The 17,520-nt window shown below is 36.9% G+C and overlaps 1 protein-coding gene across 1 annotated transcript in view; it reads left to right on the plus strand.

Annotated features, from left to right (window-relative positions):
* The first annotated feature begins 4,694 nt into the window (after positions 1 to 4,694).
* anks1b (ankyrin repeat and sterile alpha motif domain containing 1B) overlaps positions 4,695 to 17,520 on the plus strand; it is a 67,289-nt gene continuing 54,463 nt past the window's right edge. Inside the window, exons 1-4 of the mRNA XM_088347274.1 lie at positions 4,695 to 5,008; positions 13,066 to 13,146; positions 14,503 to 14,659; positions 16,011 to 16,163. Coding sequence (XP_088203400.1) covers positions 4,875 to 5,008; positions 13,066 to 13,146; positions 14,503 to 14,659; positions 16,011 to 16,163 — 525 coding nt within the window. The 5' untranslated portion in view covers positions 4,695 to 4,874. The remainder of the gene's footprint in view (positions 5,009 to 13,065; positions 13,147 to 14,502; positions 14,660 to 16,010; positions 16,164 to 17,520) is intronic.

A 17,520-nucleotide genomic window follows, 5' to 3' on the forward strand; every position in this document is an offset into this window, starting at 1 on the left:
AAGACTCCTCATCACTGCTACATCAGGCTGATATGCTGACTAGATCTAAATGAACAAAACATGAAAGTAGATGCAGGATATGATGGATTATCAACTATCTCTCACTGCACACAACAAAGAAATGTGACGCAGGGAACATAGTTCCGTGTTGATGTCCCACCAACCACCTCCAACAGAACAAAACATGAAAGTGAGACAACACTTAAAACATTACCAGCGACTAAGACCACCATGTCACAATGTTGGAACTGGCTCCAACTGAAAGGAGGAAACTGCAGGTTATGTTGAAACAAATTTAAAAGAACAAGATATAAAAGTATACACACTGAAATAACGGTAAAAGAAAGAAAAGAACAATTTCCCTTTTATTTAGTGGTTTAGTGCGATTGAGTTTAATTCACGTAAAGTCAAATGTATTTATCTAGCCCCACAAAAATGTCTCAAAGGACTGCACAGGTTTACAATGACACAATTACCTGATCTTAAACCAACATGCTGGCAAGGAACAACTCAAAACCTTAGCGTGAGAAAAAGAGAAACCTTGAGAAGGGACCTCACAAGTGCTATTCCCCTTTCAGGATGACCAGGGTGAATTACATTTAGCATTACAGTACACAAACATAGTAAACACTAGGTAACATGTTGAAAATTTGTCCGGAAAGTGCATGAGAGCAGCGACGCTCCCGGCGTGAAAACTAGTCCAGAAAGTCTATGACGGCCACGACGCAGCTTCTCATCTCTGCCAGCTGGTCCATGCAGGCGTTCACATGCTTCAGGTCAAACGCTAGTCGGCTGACTCATCTCAAATCGTCCCTCTCCTTCATATCACCCCCAGGCAGGCAATCGGAAAAAGACAGGAAAATCCAGTATATGAGGTGGGCATCAATCATAAGCTCTTTGGAATAGAAGTGCGTCTTAAGCCTTGATTTAAAGACTTCCATTGAGGTTGCAGATCTTATCTCCGGAGGCAGGGCATTCCATAGCACCGGGGCCCGGATGGAAAACGCTCTCAAGCCTGCAGATTTCTTGGCTCTCGGAGTCACAAGTAGACCGGCATTTTCCGAGCGCAGACATCGGGAGACCAGAAAGCAATACATTACAGTAATCAGGCCGAGAAGTAATAAACGCATGAATTAAAACCTCTGCATCTGATTGGGACAGCATCGAACGAATCTTCGCTGTATTACGGAGGTGGTAGAAAGCTATTCTAGTAATATTTTTCACGTGTGACTGAAACGACAGATTAAGATCAAATATAACGCCTAGATTTTTGACTGAGTCACTATGGGTGATATTACATTTGTCTAGGTTCAGGGTAGTGTTTGAAAACAACTCACGACAGTGAGCTGGACCAATAATCAACATTTCAGTTTTTTCTGGGTTAAGGCGCAAAAAATTAAGTGACATCCATCTTTGAATCTCAGTAAGGCAAGCCTCCAGATTTCTACAACTTAACAGTCCAGTTGTCTCCACTGGCACATACAGTTGAGTGTCATCTGCATAGCAATGGAAACTAATATTATATTTGCGGATAATGTCACCAAGCGGGATCATATAAATACTAAAAAGAAGGGGGCCAAGTACAGAGCCCTGTGGAACACCACAGGGGACATTAGATTGTTTAGAGGTCAGATTGCCATAGTTAACACATTGCATCCTGTCTGACAGGTAAGACCTAAACCATGAGAGTACAGTTCCTGAGATACCAATGCATTCCAGACGAACAAGTAATATGTTGTGGTCGACAGTATCAAAAGCAGCACTGGGATCCAGCAGCAGTAACATTGATGAGGCACCGGAATCTATTGCTAAAAGGAGATCATTGGTTACTTTAGCCAGGGCTGTCTCAGTAGAGTGATTTGCTCTAAATGCTGACTGGACAGTTTCAAAGACGTTATTTTCTGACATGAAGTCATTTAATAATAATAATAATAATTTCCTTTGTATTGTCATTCTTTGTAACAATGTACACAGAACGAAATGTCGATACACCTGACCGGTTGTAGCGAGCCGATGCAGCCGCAGCCAACAGAGGGCGCCGCCATTTTACCAATGTTATAAGTCTTAGGTATAACTGCTGTGCAGCGACCTTTTCAAGTAATTATTTTTTCACAAAATCTGTCTGTCATATTCAAACATAATTATTAAAATGTAATAATTTTATTTTGAAGAAACAAATGCGGGATATTCTGTTTCTCATGCCTCTTTGAGAAATAATTACAGGTTTGTTCATTTTTTTTCCAGAAAAATCTATCAATTGCAATGTGCGAAGTTATGACAATGTGCACGTGACTCTCACAACAAACCAAAAGAGGTTAAATCAAATGAGGAAGATTATTCCCTTGAATATGCAAGTTAATTTGTTTTTAATGCTTTATTGAAGAAAAAAACTCATACACATTTCCATACAAATATTCCACTGCAGTTTTATGTTAAAATTATAAACAAATAATTTAAAATAAATTACATATAAACACCTTGAGTCCAAACATGGTAAACAAAACTACCAAAATATTTAAAACTACTAAAGCAGTATTTGGCCGCTCAGAATATTTTCATTTTATTTTGAAAAAACAAAAACGCATCCTATTTTTACGCCGGGACTGTGCGTCTCGCACACGTGTGAAAGTCCGGAAAACGCTGCCTGCGTTTTTCAAATATGAAAGATGAACTCTTCGGTTTATGGAGATATAGTTATCTCATCTCTCATCTCTCATTAACCGTACCGCTTATCCTCAGTAGGGTCGCGGGGGGCTGGAGCCCATCCCAGCAATCATCGGGCAGTGGGCAGGGGACATAGTTATTTGGTATTTATTTTTTTTCAAATCTAATATTAAAAGCCGTCTTGATATATGAACCGGGAAACTCTTTACTATATTTATGTTGTATTTGGATTTAAAGACATCCACTTAAACCAGCAGTGGGCAAACTACTTTCATCTGTCCCACTGAATAAAATGGTCAAAGAAAAATGACATTTTATACTATATATATATATATATATATATATATATATATATATATATATATATTGTATAAAATGCAATAATAGTAAATAATGTAATACTAATAGGAGTGTTTTGGTGACAGCTTTGTCACCATTGTCCCTGAGTGTGTGTGTACTACGAAAGTACTACCTAAGAAAGTTAAAAATTACTACAAAACTAAATATAACATTTTGTGCTTAAAACAGGGACTTGATATTCTGCTTATTCTGAAAAGAAAAAATATTACTACAAAACACTACTACAACAATTCGACCACAGAATTACGAATCAAGCCGTGTTTATTTGTATAGCCCTTGATCACAAAGAGTCTCAAAGGGCTGCACAGACCACCATTACACCATCCCCTACAAAACTACCCAAAAAATACTACTTGATTCAAAGCCTAGCTAAACACGACAAATAATATTTTAATAATATCACAAAAATACTATTATGGAAATACTACAGCAATACTACAAAACATCTAAAGTGATACTACGGAAATGTTGAACAAAAATCCACAGAAGTACTACATAAATACTACTACGGAGTCACTCTAAAATTCTAATACAGAAATACTACAAACACACTACAAAACTACAACTCCATTCATACTACAAAACTAAATACCAAATAATTTGCCTGAAAACAGAGATCCTATCATGTTATTTAAAAAAGCCGAGGATAAGGAAGCGTTCTTTTTTCCTACTGAAACCGATAACCCATAACGATTTTAACTGCATGCAGTATTTACAAACTAAAATAAAAATACACACACACACACACACACACACACACACACACACACACACACACACACACACACACACACACACACACACACACAAAAAGTGTTTTTTGTTTATTGTGTCTTTATTTTGGTCTCTAATCACAATAAATGTTTCAATGCTGAATGTCAAAACATGATACGCTGTTCCTGTTTTATCATTTTGTTATTTTCTATACTTTTTCAAGAGTTTTGTTCGATAGATAGATAGATAAATAGATAGATAGATAGATAGATAGATAGATAGATGCTTTATTCATCCCCGTCGAGAAATTCACACTTCCAGCAGTATCCTTGTATTAAAAATAAAACAATAATAAAGTAAAACAAATATAATACATAAATACCCAATGTAACATGTTGATATAGAGTATATAGATAGTGCTACATAAAATACACACTGCAATAAAAATAGGGTATTATGCAATGTGGGGGTGTGGTTTAATGTGCGCTTTTACTCCCCCGGGTGGAGTTAAAGAGCCTCACGGCATGAGAAAGAAATGATCTCCTCAGTCTGTCCGTGGAACAAGACTGTGACAGTTAACTATGATTTATTTGTGTAAAGAAGTGAGGTTGTTTTAAAGAGCTTTATTTATAAAGTTGAGTTGTGTGTTTCAAAACCAGTTTGATCAGACTAATCTTATTTAAAACGAATGTAGAAGGAAGTTTTCTAGAAGCTGTACCTTGACCATTTTTTTATCCCAATGCAGCCTCAAACTGTTTGGCCAGCCCTGATTTCCGGTTAGCGTTTTACTTTTGCAGCTCTAACCGGAAATCACGTGTCGTCGTCACGTGAGCTTTACACCTGCCCGTACTCCAGCTTTGTGCGGAACGAGAACCGGAAAACCAGCTGAGGAGGTGCACGCTTTCAGCTCGGGTTGGGGGTAGAGCGGGTGGGGGGGTCACTTGGAGTGGGTTGGGGGGGCACGTCATCGCGACTCTTTTCCGGGGAGGCACCGGAGCTCCTCCGAGTCCCGATGGAGCGGACTCGCTCTGCGGCATCCAAGCGGGGACACGCGCCCCCTTCCCGCGGTGAAGCGACCAAGCAGCGGGGCTTGATTTGATGGGAGATCGCCCCCCGCCCCCGGTTCCGTTTCTGGGATGGGGAGGGAGCAGGAGCTGCTGGAGGCCGCCCGCACCGGCGACGTGGCCGCGGTGGAGAAGCTGCTGAGCTCCAGGCGGGGAGGCTTGCTCGGTTCCGCTTCGGCTTCTATCCCGCTCCCGAACCTGCTCAGGTAGGTTCCGAGTTATCCTGGTCTAGGGGGGAACCCCCATCCCCCTTTACAAGCCATTTCAACTTTTCCCCCCCATAAACCTTAGGAGCTGAAATGCCACTTGAATAATGAGTAGCGCTATGCTACTATTCCTTGTATTCGTTGCAGAGGATAAAGAAAATGCTGACATAATTGTTGCTCTCAAAGCCCCAGTGTGTCATTTTTTACCACTATGTGGCACTGTATTGTCTAATACGAACGAAAACTAGTGCCGGGCATAGCGTAGCAGCAAGTTGCCAGGCAAAGATGGCTTCCACTTTAGGTAGGGATTCTACTATGTAAAAGAAATACAAATTTGTCAACCTATGTTTTTTTTAAAAAATAAAAATTAACATAGTTATGACAGTTCATGTGTTTTTGCCTAGTATTCAAATGTTTGTTTCTTTATTGAATGAAAGTTTTTTTTTACCACTAGGAGGCACTAAATTTTACACACTCTCCCTTTAAAATTGGGGTGCGCAATAATATCGGGGCGATAGTTGTCAAACCAAAAATCGTGTCACAATTATGGGACGATGATTTTTGTATTTTTTTCAACTTTAATTCAAAATTATTCATTTTCATTATTATAAGTATAGTTCATGTATTTATTTATTTATTTTTACTTTGGCTTGTGTTATTTGTTTAGTAATGTAGGTTTTAATATTTTATTTTTGATTTTATTTCATTTCAGTATATATATTTACATTATATATTACTATATTACCTTATATTACAAATATACCTATATTATATATAGATATATTTGTCTTTATTTTCTATTATTATTTAAATAAATTTTAAAAATACTTCATATTATTTATTTTTCCATTTAAATAAATAATACAAAAATTTACAAATAACTATATGAATAAAAGTAAAACAAAAAGTATTTACTGTGTTTTTATGCTTATTGTTTGAAAATATATATTTTTTAACTTTATAATTGTTCTATTATTTGTAGATGAAATACAATTATGTAAAACAATGATCAAGATAAAAATATATTTGATAAAACATTTTTTTCGTCACTTTATTTTTACTATTTAAAAGTACTTTTACTTTATTATTTTAATCGAAATGGTAAGAATTTAAGTAAAACAACAAATGAGAAAAAAATATATATATCTCACTGTTTTTATTCTTGTTGTTTAAAAAATACTCAACAGTTTATAATTATTTGTAATTAAAATAAAACTATGAAAAATGCCAGGAATTGAAATAAAACATTGAATGAAAAAAATAAAAATGTATTAAAAAAAACACATAAATGTGACTCTCCTGCTTGTGTTTGCGTGCAAAATTTCATTAGAATTGATCGCTCCTTGTTTAAAAGTGACACAGATGTACTTTTTGCTCAATTTATATATACAAGCATAATGGCCCAACGTTGCTGAGCATTCTTCTGAAGCTAAGTTGTTAGGGTCATGGTTTGTTAATAAGTGCCAGGGAGCCACTAGGGAGCCCCAAAGAGCAGCATGACCGCATGTGGCTCCATAGCCGCATATACAGGAAACAGATGGTTATCGATTTTGTTGGTATTTATTGGGGATGCTTGGATACAAAACCTAGCTAAAGAAGCTTAAGGTACAACTTCGTCAACTTTCATGAAAATCAGTTCGGCCATTTTGTAGCCTATAAGCCACATACGAACACTTACGCTGGTGCGCAAATCAGGATTTATGACTACGTTTGGACTTGGATTTATTTTAGCTACCGATGCTAAGCTGGATAAGAACCAGAATTGTTTTTTTTCTTAGCCAAGGCATGCGTGACATTCAGCATTGAAACACTTGTAATTAAAAAACAAAATAAAGACACAAACTCATTTTTGTGTGTGTTATTTTGTATTCATAGCATGCAGTTAAAATCGTTATGGGTTATCAGTAGGAAAAAAAAAGAACGTTTCCTTATTCTCGGCTTTTGCAAATAACTTTTAGATGAGTCCCAGGAGAAGTTGAGTGCTCCCAGACCCATTCGACCATATTTGGACTTTTCATTCTTTTAGAGGCGGGGCTATTCATGCTAATAAAAGAAAGAAATATTTGACATCCTGCGTAGAGGCCAGTAAACGAAATCTGTTGTTGTGAGAACAGGGAAGTTATCCAGACCCGACCCCGGCGGGACTGTTCTTGTTTAAAAGGACTTATTTACGGTCTGGCCCCCTACTGTCAATTATTGACAAAAGAAATTAGCAACTCCATTTGTATAAGACCAAAAAAAATATCTCACTAGTTTTGGACCAAACAGGCTACAAACTATTAATCGGGTCTGAAGCTTGTTCCATAAAACAGAAACTATATGCACCAAACGAGTCGGGCCTGAAATCACGACACTGTTTTCTGAAAACAGACCTGTAGTTTTGTATCTTTAGTGCTGTTCAAAATAATAGCAGTGGCATGTGACTACCCAGAATATCGCAGGTTTTAGTATATTTTTGAATGTTACACGCCAAATAAGTTACCAGCATTTGCAGTAGATTCTCAGAAAACAAATAAGACCCAGCTTTCATAGTTTGCACACCGAAGGCTGTGAAGTTAGGCAAATAGTTCGAAGGGTGTGTTAAAAAAATAGCAGTGTGGCAACCAATATCTGAGTTCATTAATTTTGGGGTAGGAAAAAACCCAAAACAGGTGTGAATGGAGTGGCGCCCGTTTAAGGACGATGAAGCCAGCACAGGTTGAATATGCATTTGTGAAAAATGGGTCGTTCAAGACACCGCTCCAAAGAATATCGTCTTTAATTAATAAGTTCATTGGGCGGGGAAGAACCTATAAATGGGTGCATGAATTGTTGGCTGTTCAGCTAAAACAATCTCAAATGCCTTAAAATGGGTTGAAAAGCCAGAGACAGATGGATGAAAACTGAAGACAACTAATAAAATGGACCATAGAATAACCAGAATGGCAAAGGCTCGGACAATGATCAGTTCCAGGAGAATCAAACACAGTCTGAAGTTACCTATAAGTGCTGTGACAGAAGATTTCTGTGTGGAGCAAATTTATTTTCAAGAACCCCACGCAAAGTCCCTCTGTTAAAAAAAAGGCATGTGCAAATGAGGTAACAGGTCGCTAAAGAACACATCACTAAGCAAAAGAAAAATGGAGGAACATTTTGTGGACTGATGAAATTAAAATGATCCTCGTTAGGTCAAGGGACCACAGACGGTGTGTGAGACGACCCCCAAACTCTGAATTAGAACCTCCAGTACACAATGAATACAGTAAAGCATGGGGGTGCAAGTATCATGATCTGGTTTCTCCTACTCTGGTGTTGGGCCCATTTATTGCATACCAGGGATCATGGATCAGTTTGTGTATGTTGAGATACTTAAAGAGCTTATGTTGCCCTAGAGTAGTGTTTTTCAACCTTTTTTGGGCCAGGGCATGTTTTTTACATTGGAAAATCTTTGTGGCACACCACTTACCAAAATGTTATAAAATGACACTGAACAGTACGTTTAATTACAATATAATTTATAATACCCCCAGGTTTTACAGCACAGAAACTTGACAATGACATATTTGCAATGATTCATAAATGTTTTATAAAATTTTAAAAAGTGACATTGGATAATTTCTCACGGCACACCTGACGATCTCTCGAGGCACAGTAGTGTTTCACTGAACAGTGGTTGAAAATCACTGCTCTAGATGACATGCCCTTGAAATGGGTGTTTCAACCAGACAATGACACCAAACACACAAGAAGATGAGCAAAGTCTTGGTTCCAAACTAGTAAAATTAATGTTGTGGAATGGCCAGACCAATCTCGAGATCTCAAACCAATCGAGAACTTGATAGATAGATAGATAGATACTTTATTCATCCCCGCAGGGAAATTCACATTTCCAGCAGCATCCCTGAGTTGAGAACAATAAATAATAATAATAAAGCAAAGAGAATACAAAATACAAATACCCAATGTGACGTGCAAATGCCTACTGTAGCGTGTTGTATAGAATATCTAAATAGTGCTACACAGAATACATATTGCAATAAAATTCGGCAATATGCAATGTAGGGGGTGTGGTTTCATGTGGGCTTTGACTCTGCCGGGTAGAGTTAAAGAGCCTCATGGCATGAGGAAGAAAAGATCTCTTCAGTCTGTCCGTAGTACAAGACAGTGACAGCAGTCTGTCGCTGAAACTGCTCTTGTAGGGTGATATCAAAAATACTGTTTGTGAAAAAAAACAAGAAATGTAAAAAGATTGTGGAATATTGTTAAGAAATCATAGAGTGAAAAAAAACTGAAAGGTGCGACACGTTGGTTGACTCTATGCCACACAGATGTGAAGCACTTATCAAAAACTGTTCATGCAACTAAATATTAGGATTGCTCAATCCTACCTTTTTTGGGGGAGGAATACAAAATAGTTTTGAGTTTGTACAGTCAATAGTAGAGACGGCTATCTTTTTTAACACACCCTTTTGAACTATTTGCCAAATTGCACAGCTTTGGGAGCGTGCCTATTATGAATGCTGGGTCTTTTCTGTTTTCTGAGAATCTACTGCAACTGCTGGTCACTTGTTTGGCTAGTAACAATAAAAAATATACTACAAACCAGGGATATTCTGGTTAGTCACATTGCACCGCTATTGTTTGGAACAGCACTGTATGTAGGTATTAGAATTGATGGAAGATGGCCCATTGAAATTGGGTCTGAGTTTTTTTACGTAAAAAATAGAGTCTTGGCAGCTCACAAGATGGCCCTGGATTGTTATTGTTGACAAATACAAGAAACGTAATGATGATAATACAATTTGTAGTAGCAGATTTTGCCACCTGACGAGTCAGGCCTGAAATAATACAACACTAAAGTCCGTCATTCAGACTTCCTGAAGACAGTTAATGACCCCAAGATTGAAAATCCCAATAAATAAAAATCAATTGATTAAGCCAGTTTTGACAGCTGAAGAATCGGGCCTAATTTATTAACACTGAAAACCGTCATCCAGAATGTGTGACCTCAAGTTTGGAAACCTGAAAAAACAAAAAATCAATTTATCGGGTCTCTTTTTTTCTGATTAGTAATCCACCACCAAGCCTCAGCGGGCGTGGAGTCAATTTCCCATCAACCTTTGCTGGACATGAAATATGCGCCGAACGGGATTCATCTTTTCTTAAAACGAGGCATCAAATATTCATCTGCCGCTGAACGGCTCGGTGAAAAAAAACGGTATTAATCGTCGCCCGACCGAGCCTCCATCAAACCAGATACTGAGTCGAGAATTTGCTACCGTGATGATGATGAGACGGGCATGAATCATTGATTGGAGTTGGTGAAAAGGTTTTGGCATCAAGCTAGGGTTTCCAACTAGGATTATGACTACAATTTATGGTTTTAAAGCATTCCTATGGTTTCCAACTACCGTTTCAAACAAGAGTTTCTGCTTCAGCATTTTTAGGATTTCAAACTAGGGTTCGGACTCCATTTTAAGGATTTAAAGCGTTTTTTATGGTTTCCTACTGGGGATTTGCCTTCAAATTGAGATTTTATGAATTTTCAGGGTTCCCAACTAGGGTTGAAAAATGAGGCTTAACTCCTTGTTATGGTATTAAAGTGATTTTAGGGTTTCCAACCAGGGTTTGGATGCCATAGTAGTGTTAAGGTCAGGCTACGTTTATTGTTAAAGTTTCAAATTAGGGTTTTTAAGCGTTTTAGGATATTTTCAGAGTAAGGTTCCAACTTTAAAGTAAGGATTTAGAGCGTTTAAAGGGTTTCCAACCATGGTTTGGTACTGGAGTTTCAGCCTGAACTTAAGGTTTTTAAGCGTTTCTAAGATTTCCAACTAGAGTTTGGACTCCATTTTAAGGATTTAAAGCATTTTTAGGGTTTCCGACTGGAGCTTTGCCGTCAAATTGAGATTTTCAGCGTTAACCAGGGTTCCCAACTAGGGTTAAAAATGTTGGTTTTTGTAGCTTTAATTTTGAAAATCGTTAGGATTGAAACAAATGATTCTTTACTGCAATCATTAAATGAATTTGCCTCTAGGTGTTGCTGGTGCTCCATCATAAATCTTTTTTTTTCCCCTGAAGGATGCTAGAATTTCCTACACTGATAAATTTAAATTATGTTATTACTTGAGTTCTTTGAGTTCTGATACGAATGACTAATCCCAAGAAAATGGAATAAATAAACTAGGTCGTTTGAAAAAGCATACACAATTTTTTAACACAGAGAATCAATGATAAAAAAAAGAGGGGGCGGCGGAGGTGCTGGAAATTATAGGAGTTTTCAATGCTGAAAATCTGGTAGTTACTACCACAAAAAGAAAGTTTCCCACAATAATATCCTGAGTGGATTTGGGGGATTCCCTTGTACAGAAAAAAACGCTCATTCCCAAGAACCAGCAAACATGGTGTTAAATCTGAAACCGTCTTGTTACTTGTTGTCGCGGAGAGATTTGGTCTCGTGCTCCAGATGGTCGCAACGTATGGCCAAAGTGCTGAGCTCAAGGCCGCAGAGCAGGCCCGCACGGCTGCTAATGATCAGCTCCTCTTTTTATACGGATCATGGACGCTTGACCAAATCATGCCTCTTTGGGCGTGGTCTCAGATATCTGAGATATCTGAGACCACCAGAATCAGATGACGGTGTTTGAAGTTGTTAAACTTGTTAGAAAGCCAAAGAAGTGAGAAATTTGCGTATTGTACTGTACTTGAGAATGCCCCTCCAATCGACATAATTACGTACGATGAGAACATTATTTTATCAATTACATTCAAACCGGGGTTAGAAAGTTTACTTTTAGCCATAACTTAAGGTTTTAAAGCGTTTCTAGAGTTTCCAACAAAGGGTTTAAATTGGGGTTTGGATGGAGTTTTTGGGTTTTAAAGCATTTTTCACTTTTCAACTGGGGCTATGCTTTCAAAATGGGTTTTTGGCGTTTTTAGGGTTCCGAACTAGGATTTTGAAATTATGGATACAGCTTATTCTCATGGTTATAAAGCCTTTTAAGGTTTCTAACTAGGGTTTAGGTTCCAGATTAAGGTTTTTAATGATTATTAGGGTTTCCGTTAAGAATGATTTGCAGCACGCTCCTTGACTCATCTTCTCACTACTTCCTGTTTCATCCCATTGACCCCCCGCCCCTCATAAATACCGCTCAGCTCCCCGCCTCCCATGGCTTTGCCCTTTTCCATCTCTGCTGAGTCATTTAATGAGCAGCCCTGGGGTTGGTACTGCTAGAATTAGGGGCTGGGTTACAAACCCAGGAGTATTCAAAAGAACAAAGGGTATAATTGTTCCTGGCCAGAAGGGGGCGATGTACAGTTAAAAGTCTACATTATCAGCACTAATACTAATTTTGTGTGATGAACTAGCAAAAAAGTGGAGGTTTTGTGTTTCAGTTAAAAATATTTTTTTTCATTTGAACATATGTTTTACATGCAATTAATTACACACTTAAAGGGACAACGTATTATATATAACCACAATTTATTTGCCGTATTGTGTAGGGCAGTCAAAAACAAGTGCTATGAAAGTACAAGGCAAACAAACTACGAAGATTGGAAGTGACCATGTAGCAACCCTTTCCTTCAAATAGTTTTGCCTCTCGTGAGGTTTTTGGTTTGTTATAGTACCCGTTGCAGCAATATGGCCGACATTCATGTTAGCTCCCTCTAGGTGAGCTTCATGTTATTTAAAATAAATACAAATTTGTCAAACTACAAGTATGAAAATAATAAACATTTATAGTATAGTTTATGTATTTTCTTTTATCATTAAAATCATTTTTTTTAATTAAATGAAGTCTTTTTTTTTCACTATAAGGTGCAAAATATTACACATTGTCCCTTTAAAAATAGTAATAATAACATTTTTTTTACTGGTAGCCCTTTGTGTTAGTAACACAAAAATAGCTCTCAGCTTCAAAAATTGGCAACCCTCCACTAGGAAATATTTCTTATTCCAGTTGCGTCAAAACTATAACCAGGGGGCCATTTGTGGCCCACCTTCCACATTTTTATGGCTTGCCCCATTCATAAGAACATTTCAAATATAATATTAAAACATTTTTCGTGCCCTCCCCCAGCATGTGGAAAGGTGTCAACGTGAACTGCACAGACAGCTCAGGATACACGCCGTTGCATCACGCCGCGCTCAATGGACACAGGTAAGGCATGTCCGGCAAAATGGCTGCTTTCTCAGGAAGTTAGCATTACGATAAGACGAGATATGAAAAAATCGGATAGGGCCAAATGCTTAAGTATATATTTAACGTGGGGTGCGTTGTTTGAGGTGTCCTTAAAAAGTTGAGAGTGGAATTGTTGTCTCTATTAAGTGTGTGTTCTCCATGCCCAAATAATTTCAAAGAGCCTTTATATTTTTGTCCACCCCACTGTTGGTTTAAGATCAGGGGACGGTGTACTTGTAACCTGTGCAGTCCTCTGAGACATTTTGTGATTAAGGGCTAGACAAATAAATTTGACTTGACTAAATATAATGAAAAAATAAAGGAAAACGAATAAAATGATTAAAAGAAACAAAAGCATAAACAAAATACAAAATATAAATTGTAGAACAAATAGATAAAATTAAATAAATAAATACAATTGTAATAAAAATAAACAAGACAAATAATTTAAAAAATAATAATATCAGTAAACTAATAAGGTAAAAAAAATTAAAATAATTAATATATGATGTAAAACTAGAACTTGAAGAAATATTATAATTAATTAAAAATAATCAGATTACAAGAATTTAAAACATATACATTGAATATAAAATTGAAAAGTAAAAGATACATCAAAATAAGATATAAAATATAGATAAAAATAAACTGAAGCATAAATGTTTCAATAAATGAAAAAATAACATAAACATAATACTGAATAAATAAATGATAAAGTATATCACATAAAAAATAACAAAAAAAAGAAAACAAAATAATAAAATATTGCAAAATAAACACTAAAATGAGCAGATCAAATACAAAGACAAACTTAAAAAATGTGAGTGTTAATAAAATTAAGAAACTAAAACATAAAATAATAATAATAATAATAAGTCAGACAAATAATAATAAAGTAAAAACGTAAATACAAATATTGAAATTATTAAAAATAAATAAATAAGATAAATCTATGGAATTTGAAAGTTTATAAAAGAAAATATTAGGACATTAAAAACGAATTAAAAAACAAATGATATCACAAACGAACTTTTTGATAAATCTACTCTAATAATAGATAAAAATAAAACCAAAAATATCCAAACTGATGGATAATAAATAAATAAAAATCAAATAAATAAATTACAAATAAAATATCTAAGTATTTTTAAAGGTAAAAAAACAACATTAGGATAAAAATGAATAATAATAAATATTAAAGAAGGGAAAAGGAAAGAATGCAAATGAGCCGCATGACTGAGGACTTCCTCGTTATGGTTGGATGGCCCCGCCCCTTTTCTCCCTATTGCATTAACGCCCTGGCTTCTGGTGACTTGGTTTTCCGGCGCTGTCCAGGGAGGTGGTGCTGAAGTTGCTGGATTTTGAGGCGTCCAATAACGCTGCCGACGCCAAAGGTTGCCTTCCGCTTCATTTGGCCGCCTGGCGCGGCGACGCCCACATTGTCAGCCTCCTCCTCCGACACGGGCCCGAACCCTGCCGAGTCAACCAGCAGGTACTACAAGTAAACGCCTTCTTCCCATGAAAATGACAATCATCTCTATAATAGTCCCCCTTTTCGTTTTAATTAGCCTATCCCTAGAAAGAAATGCCCAAGAACTTCTTACATAACATCCCCCCTTTTATAGTCTTCTATTTACTATTTTACCAGAAAGAAAGGTCCTGCCCCCAATTAATTCTCCTTAAATGTCCCCCTTATTATTTTCTTCTAATTAACACCTGGCTGGAAAGGAGGACGCCGCTCCCGAGAAATTAATCCATAATCGTCCCCCCTTTTGTTTACTTGTAACTTCCATTTAAGCAGAAAGAAATGTCTTTCCTCCGAGAATTTCTTTCACAAAAGCGCTCTGTTTTATTTCAATTAACATCTCTACACACAAAAAAATGCCTCACCTCCAAGAAAATGTTCAGGAAGTGCCCTCCTTTTATTTCATCCTAACTAACATTTACCAATAAGAAAAGTCCCTCCTCCAAGAAATGGTTCCACATTATTCAGCTTTTTTATTTTAATTAGCATCCCCCAAAATAAAAGGCCTCGCCCTAGGAAATTCTTCCATCATAGTCCCTTTTTTACATGAATTAGTATCACCCTGCAAAGAAAAACCCCACTCTCAAGACATTTTTCCTCAATAGTCTCCCCTTTTATTTTCTCTAAATAACATCTAACCCCAGATAATGATGATAATAATACAATATATATTTTGTAATATCCCAAATAATTGTTTAAAATCAGGATGTATTTACGTTTGATTATTTTACTTGGTCGCATTTAAATGTATTACACCTTTTTTTAAGTTTACTGATGTTTTATTAACTTTTTACAAAAAACAATAATAACAATTATTTTATGACCTCATCTCATCTCATTAGCCGCACCGCTTATCCTCAGTAGGGTCGCGGGGGTGCTGGAGCCCATCGCAGCAATCATCGGGCAGTGGGCAGCGGACACCCTGAACTGGTTACCAGCCAATTATTTTATTACCATTTATATCAATATTAAAGAAATTTATTTTTATATGATATATATATATATATATATATATATATATATATATTTAGTTTTGTTGAAATTCTTTTTCTGTTTTTCAAAAGTTTTTTTTTAAATATTTTGTTCTTTTTTCAAACACAGGATAATTTTTTTTTTAAATTCTAGCACTTTTTTTAGAACACAAAATAAAAGACAAGAACAAAACATGAAACATTAGAAAGATGATTTTCATTTTAAGAATGATAATTAAAACCTCATTATGTATATACTTTATATATATTTATGTGTATATATATATATATATATATATATATATATATATAAAATAATGTACATTTTTTTCTTTTTCCCCCATCAGAACAACGAGCGTGAGACAGCGCTTCACTGCGCTTCTCAGTACGGCCACACAGAGGCGGTATCGGTTCTTCTCCGGGAGATGACCGATCCTGGCATGCGGAACAGCCGGCAGGAGACACCCCTGGACCTGGCCGCACTTTACGGGCGTTTAGAGGTAAAAAAAAAAGAAGAAAAATATAAAAAAAAAAAAATTATATATATATATATATATATATATATATATACACACACACACTCAGTGAGGAAAATAAGTATTTGAACACCCTGATATTTTGCTATTTCTCCCACGTGGAAATCATGGAGGGGTCTGAAATTTTCGTCGTAGGTGCATGTCCACTGTGAGAGATAAACTAAAATGAAAAATCCAGAAATCACAATGCATGATTTTTTTTAACGATTTATTTTTATAAAACAGCTGCAAATAAGTATTTGAAAACCTGTGTATTAGCTAGAATTCTGACCCCGAAAGACCTGTTAGTCCGCCCATTAGAAGTCCACCTGCATTCCATGTATCACCCTAAAGGTCGTTTGCTGAATAAAGACATCTGTCCACCCCATACAATCAGTAATCAGTTTAACTTGTAACATGGCGAAGACCAAAGAGCTGTCCAAAAACCCCCACAGACAAAATTTTACACCTCCACAAGGCTGGAAAGGGCTACAATTGCCAAGCAGCTTGGTGAAAAAAAAGTTCCACTGTTGGAGCCATCATTAGAAAATGGAAGAAGCTAAACATGACTGTTAATCTCAATCGGAGTGGAGGCCTATGCAAGATATCGCCTAAATGATTCTAAAAAGGCAAGGAATCAGCCCGGAACTACACGACAGGAGTTTGTCAATGACCTGAAAAGAGTTGGGACCAGCATTTCCAAGGTTACTGTAAGTAATACACTGAGACGTCATGGTTTAAATTCATGCATGGCATGAAAGGTTCCACTGCTTAAACCAGCACAAGTCTAGGCCCGTCTTAAGTTTGCATATGACCATTTGGATGATACAGAGGAGTCATGGGAGAAGGTTTGGTGGTCGGATGAGAATGAAATAGAACTCTTTGGTCATAACTCTACTAAGCGTGTTTGGAGGAAGAAGAATGAAGAGTACAATCCGAAGAACGACATCCATACTGTGAAGCTTGGGGGTCGTAGCATCATGTTTTGGGGGTGTTTTTCTGCACATGGGACAGGATGAGTGCACTGCATTTGGAAGAGGAGGACTGGGGCCATGTGTTGTGAGATTTTGGGGAACAACCTCCTTCTCTCAGTCAGTGCATAGAAGATAGGTCGTGGCTGGGTCTTCCAACACAACGACCTGAAGCACACAACCAGGAAAACCAAGGAGTGGCTCCGTAAGAAGCATAACAAGGTTCTAGCATGGCACTCTCCAGACCTGAACCCAATCAAAAATCTTTGGAAAGAGCTCTAACTCCGTGTTTCTCAGCGACAGCCCGGAAACTTGACCGATCTAAAGAAAATGACTAATGACTATAAATCGGGAAAAATTCAACCACAACA

Source organism: Urocampus carinirostris, chromosome 11 (genome assembly GCF_059441175.1).
Source record: "Urocampus carinirostris isolate Australia breed hairy pipefish chromosome 11, RoL_Ucar_1.0, whole genome shotgun sequence".
In the NCBI taxonomy this organism is placed as follows: Eukaryota; Metazoa; Chordata; class Actinopteri; order Syngnathiformes; family Syngnathidae; genus Urocampus; species Urocampus carinirostris.